This window comes from Aplidium turbinatum, chromosome 14 (genome assembly GCF_918807975.1).
Source record: "Aplidium turbinatum chromosome 14, kaAplTurb1.1, whole genome shotgun sequence".
NCBI lineage: Eukaryota > Metazoa > Chordata > Ascidiacea > Aplousobranchia > Polyclinidae > Aplidium > Aplidium turbinatum.
The window spans coordinates 7,227,181-7,233,670 of NC_137485.1; the positions used below are offsets into that span (position 1 = coordinate 7,227,181).

A 6,490-nucleotide genomic window follows, 5' to 3' on the forward strand; every position below is an offset into this window, starting at 1 on the left:
TAACTTTTTTGGTTAGATCTATGCTTGTGCTTTTCACCGATCGCATATTTGTTTAAATTGAACAACAAATCAATAAATGGGAGACAATTTCCTTCTGGTGTGTTTCATTGCATTTCCACCCCGCACTTCCTCTTTCATAATAGTATATTCCAATGTGTGTGACGTCATCACTTTGTCCACTTGACCAACAGGGCGTCTTGTGCAAGAGCACCCAGCCTGTACACTACAGTGTACACCTTATGGTTACTGCTGGCCAAGACTGACCGACACAAGGTCACATAACAAAAAAATGAATAAATAAAACATTGCTATGGTTCCTTTATATAGGTGGAGGAATGGGTAGCTCATTCTGTACAATACTAGCTACTAGGCTACCAACGATAGCCACTGCATTAAAAACTTAAAACGTTTTTTTTTTTTTAATTCGTTTTAGGTGACTGAACGTTCAATGCACCTTCGAAGAGCATTTTCAGTGCTTTGGCTAGGCCATTGTCATTAAAATTTTCTTTATTAGCCTATCTATCAGTGACGAAAAACTTCAAAAACTGGAATGAGGTTTTTTAGTTTCTTGTTTCAATATTTTTCTTGTTCTTAATAATTAATAATAACAATACATGTTTTTATATAGCACTGTATCCATCGCAGATATGTGTGTGTTGTTCCTCAGCGCATTACAAAGCAGACAATGTAAATGCAGTCATGTAGAAGTGCAGCCAAGTACGGTATATTATTACCTGAAGCCATTGCATTGCTGAGTGCCAAGCAGTCTGAATGAGATACAGTAGCCTACCAATTTTAAAAAGTCTTTGATATGACCCGACAGGGTATAGAATCCAATTCAGGGTTGGCTGATTTAAATCAAATGATTTAAATCATTGATTTAAATCATGATTTAAATACATGATTTACTACATGATTTAAATCATGATTTAAATCAAACAATAAAAATCAAAAAAATCAATTAAAAAAATCAAATGATTTTTTATTTGCTAAAATAAAAATAAATACATCAACAAACGTTTTACTGCTTCTTTGTAATACAAAAGTTATATTTAAATACATAAGGCTATAGGCTATGCATGTTTTGAAAGGCAACTTAGTTTACTTGGCAGTTCACACTTGGGACTTGTATACCAGCTCCAACATAGTATATTAGGCTAGAGCTTTTTAGGTAAAAAAAAATACAATCAACGATTCAGAAAAATGATCTGTGACTTAGTAAGGATGGTACTATCATAATATATCTGTGATGTTAAGGACAATAACGTTAGTAGGTGGGAATAATTGCACATGGCCAGGGTGACTGCTCTTGTCATTTATGAGAAAGGATGAGCCTTGGTCTGAAGTTGCAGCAATGTAATAGCTCAAAGTATAGCTGTGATTTAAGATACTGATAATTAAGTATAATACGGAGTTTCAGTTGTGCATTTCAACTCAGACAAAAAATTGTTTCAGCATTTTAATACAAAAGAGGGTAAGCTGCACTATTCTGCATTGAGGCTCAGGGTTTTCAAATGTGAGAGTTTGAGCTAAAAGACACGGCACAGATTAGTTTTTATTAGACCTTTTTTAAAATGCCTGTCCAGGTTAAAAACCGTTTTAAAAGATTGGTACTTTTTAGATCATAGAAGTATTTTGCAAAATGTGTTTCTTTCTTTTTTCAAAAACATGTTACCATTCCACAGCTATTGATATTTTGTAGAGCCATAAACTTTAGCGCGAATTTTTCCTTTTTATTCAACACAGATGTTGTCATGCAATGTGATGTCACGATGGGAGTTTTGCGCTCAAACGTAAGGAAAGATCTTAGTGTAGTGAGATGACAGTCTGAGACTCACCTCAATCTCGATATGCACAAATGTGATTTAGTATTAAGCAACATATCACACCTACTTAAAAATATGTGCAATAGACAGGCTAGCCTACAATATGATAATAAAAATGATTAAACACTTGCAAAGCAAAGCCTTTCAATCAATCAAGGGGTTAAAAATGATTCTGCTATCTTACTAAAATGATCTCTTCCCCCAAGTAGACTCGACGCTTTTTTATCTAAAAAAAATCAAAAAAATCTGATTTAAATCAAAAAAATCCGATTTAAATCAAAAAAATCCGATTTTTTTGATTTTTTTAAAAAAATCATGATTTTTTCCAACCCTGGAATCCATGCTTACTGATACAGAGGCAAACACACTAACCACTAAGCCATCTAGTCGGTATGTTATCTCGATTTTTATTAGTTATGTAGCCTACTGTTTCATTACAATGTTTTATAATGAAAGTAGGCATTCAGGCAATGAACTAGCTATAATACGGTAGGCCTATGTGGTTATTATAAAATATCCAATATCACAATTTAACAGATTTTCAAATCTTCTGTCTGGCATTCAAAGTAGGCTAGGCCTATATATATAGGCTATCCCATACTATGACTCCCTGTCTTCTGTGCATAGATTCCCCTCACCTTAAATTACATTCTCTAGGCTAGCGCAGAGTCTTCAAGGTCTAAAAGATGATGAACTTTGTTTGGACAGGCTGAAGTAAAATAACTTTTGGTGGATCTAGAGAACTTCTTCTTACAGGCAAACTTCTTGCTGCAATCAGAGGTCAACTTTATTCCAGTTGCATAAAGAGTGTCATGCTCTATGGCTCCGAAATGTAGGCAACTCTTGCAAGCACCATCAAGTGTCTACAACATAATGACAGAGCGATGATAAGATTGACCTGCCTGGTCATGCCTGCAGACAACATCCAATTTAAAACTCTTTTATCCAGGCTTAAAATAAGAGACATGTTGGTGAAGTTCTCCAATTGGGCAAAATGAGATGGCTTGGGCAGTGGGCACGTAGGCCTAGAGCGCAGAACTAGCTGGATCTCTCTGGTCAGATGTGTCAACATTCCAGCACTGTGGGATCAAGGTAGACCAAAGTTTTCTTGGAAAAAACTTATTAAGCTTGACCTTTTAACCCTGAACATGGACTCTTCCAACCCAGGCAATAGACTGTGAGGTGTGGAGAGAAAGACTTTGCCCTCAACAGACAAACAGGCCACACCCCTAACATGAGGATTAATTTATGGCCTGTATACTCAAAATTGGTTGATGATGATTGATGTATGGACACAGTGATTGAAGCATGTTTGAATGCTCATCAATTATTTGAATTAGCTTTTGGACTAAAGACCAATAAAAAATTTTTGTAGTGCTATAGCTGTTTATTTAAGAAGAATTTCTCAGAATGCAGTCTTACAACTAAACTTGAGCAGTTAAAATGAATTACTTGACATGTTGACAACTGTTTTTATTTTGTTTAGAAAAATAGTTGTTACATAGCCTAATGAGTGGTACTAGAGCCTACGGAAGCATGAGTACAGAGGGCCCAGCCCCTGCATATTATCCTGATCCGGAAAATGTGGAAAGTGGTGAACTTCCAACATATACACAGACACAAAATGAAGCTCCTCCACCAACATACGAGTCCCTGTATGGAGAGCTAAAAGCTGCGCAGAGAAACTCTGAAGGAAATAGAGGAACATTTTTGAAAAATGTTTGCTCCATTTTGATGAACACAAGTATGGGCCTGGAAGTTATTAATAAACACTACTTTGTAATTTAACAAATTACAACCATCAAATTGTTGGTGGCATGTCTACTTTTTTTTTGCCATTATGCGGCAAATGTAACTTCACCAATGTTGTTTTAATGTATGTACTTAATTCAATTCAATTCATTTTTCATTGCTGGCGCAAACATGAAGAAAACGGCAAAGTAAACTGACAAATTTAGCACCAACAAAAGGGAAAAATGGCAAAACCAAAGTTTAAAATATGCAAAAACAGTGTTGGGGTGTCACTATCTTTAATTTGCACAGCCACAAAACCTGGAAATGAGATAGAAAAGATAAAAAAATTTATGTGGAAACGGTACAAAAATAGGGCTACAATTACAATCAACACTTGCCAGTGCAACAAGGGCGATTTTAAACACGAGCTGAAGTTAAACTAAACAAGCCCAAACCTTCTCTTTAACAAAAGAAAAGATTATATATTATATCATATATATGTAATGCTCTTGGTTTGCCAATTGAGCACTCTGCTAGCAGACACCTTACTGTTGCATTGCTCATAGTTCACTGCTCTGGCAGTTTAAGCACTTTGGCAAGATAGGTGAAAGTATCCAAATGCAGTTCCTTGTGTACCACAAATGGAAAAATCACCACTCTGAAATGCTATAATAAGGCGTTCAAGTCTAGTGTACGTTTACTGCACTGATGAGACCTTAAAGTCGAAACAGTGATGTCCTGTCTGCAGTTATAATATGTATCGTATTTGTATGTAATATATTTAAGTTATTAAGTTGAAAGTATTCATTTACAAATAACTTTCAAAACCAATTACCATATATAATGAAGCATATTTTGAAACACACCAAGTCTACATCTTTATCACTTTATGATATTCTTATGCAGTTTCTTTTTTTCAGTTGGATTTACAATTTTTATTGCTCTCATGTTGGCTATCCCTATATTGATGATTGTGATAGGTAAGTACATACAATAATAATTTTTACTGCATTTATGCTCGAATTCTGATTATTATATTGGACCATTTTTTGGATAATGCTTCAGTTTCTGTTGTTGTTAATTAAAATATAAGTTAATTACAGTATATATAGGACATAGGTACTAGATAGCCCGTATAAAGTTACTGTAGTCTGAACTAAAAATATTATTTTTTTACAAAGGCGCCATTAACTTGAATAACTGTCGATTGGAGCCGTTCATTCCTATTTGGTTGGTTGTCGGTGGTTCAGTATCAGCATGCTTACAAGTTTTTTCAATAATCAAGCGGATATCTAAAGCATGCAAAGGAGAATCTTCTGAAAGTAGTGACAATGATGACGGGAGAGTTTATAACTGTTTTACTGGCCTATTGAGCTGTTTCAATTTTGCTTGGTTTTTTGCTGGTAAGTGATTTGTCAAGTTCCATTTGATATCATGCATAAGATTTTGCATGATAATTTCTAGTGATTTGCAGTCAGTTCAAGATGAAGGGGAGCTGGTGTACAAGTCTCCACTCTCCGCCCTGGTCAAAAATACCATGATGTCATACATTGGAATCAACCAAACATATATGGTGAAACTACTTTACTTTACTGTTTACACATTTCACCCAATATGTCTTGGTCGATTCTAAACTTTGATGTCATAACATTTATAACCAGGGCGGACACTTGTAGAGTGTAGACCAGCTCCGATGAAGATGCCGTAGTTGTGATGTCATGTTCAAAACATTGCCGTAGTTGGTAGGAAAGTTAGTTAAAGGCAAAAAATAAAATTTATTTGGCCAATGTTTTATCTCTCCAGCATGTGTTAATCTAATTCTTTCACCATCAAGTACAAATTTAAACTTGTTTAAAAAATCAAATTGTTTTTGAATGCTTAAAAAGACGAACTTGTTTCAGTTATGAAACAGACTTACTTAACTGGAAGTATGAATATGGTGTATTGTGTAAAGTTTTAACGAAGGTTTTTGTGTGGATAAAAATACAGTAGGTAAAAAATTTTCTGATTAAATAATGTAGGCCTAATAACCAACTCATTACTTTGTGAATAATATTCGTTTAATTTTGTAAAATGGAGATTTCAGCATTTGAAATACTGTAGCATTACTATACTTACTTATGTTATAAAAAAAGTTACTGTACGATACGTACTTATTTAGCATTATGTAGTTAAACATTTCGAAAAGAATTACAACTCATGAATGTGTGCAGACAATATCTTCAAACTTTTAATAAATAATGTGCTTTATTGCAGGCAATGTCTGGGTGTACAGGGTCTATTCACCGAATACAAGCAATCCTTTTGCGTCAGATTACTGCGACTACACCACATTTTATCTGGCGTTTTGGCTTGTTACAGCCGTGTACATAGTTGTTCTCTTTCTTTGTTGCTGCTCTTGTTGCATTGCGATGGGTGCTTCCGCTACAGGGGTTTCCCGCAATCGTTCATAGGCGAGGTATTTCCCAGACAGCAAATCAATAGCTTTTTTACATTGATTCAACGTCTACAGACGTATGGGTCTCATTATTGCAACAGGATAACGTTGATTTAATGTTGCTACTCAGCAACGAATAATAGGATATCTATTCTATTTCGGTTTGCAAAAGCAGTCATTTTTCACATTGATACTACGTCTGAAGACGTTGAAACAATGTGAAAAAGGACTGATTTTGCTAGTTGGGAAGAAACGTATTCAGTGAACGCTTCGTGTGTTGTTAAAATGTATATGAATTTATTTCATCATCCTGACACTCACAGACACTATATTCAGCATGCGGAATCACATTATACAATATTATTTAGCTTATATTATATACAGAAATTGCATTGTTTTTCACCGGCCTTAGTATTGCATGTATTGATGTGCACTGTTATACGTTACACAATTACACATATCACATACATACCTAATAAGCTTCGCTTTTATT

General features: G+C 34.8%; 1 protein-coding gene across 1 annotated transcript; it reads left to right on the forward strand.

Moving 5' to 3' along the window:
- Nucleotides 1-3,335: 3,335 nt before the first annotated feature.
- Nucleotides 3,336-6,119, forward strand: LOC145782708 (transmembrane protein 272-like). The gene is made up of 4 exons (XM_082594462.1): nucleotides 3,336-3,570; nucleotides 4,481-4,540; nucleotides 4,742-4,963; nucleotides 5,817-6,119. The coding sequence occupies exons 1-4, from the start codon at nucleotides 3,336-3,338 to the stop codon at nucleotides 6,011-6,013; spliced, it is 714 nt and encodes a 237-aa protein (XP_082450588.1). The 3' UTR covers nucleotides 6,014-6,119.
- Nucleotides 6,120-6,490: the final 371 nt, after the last annotated feature.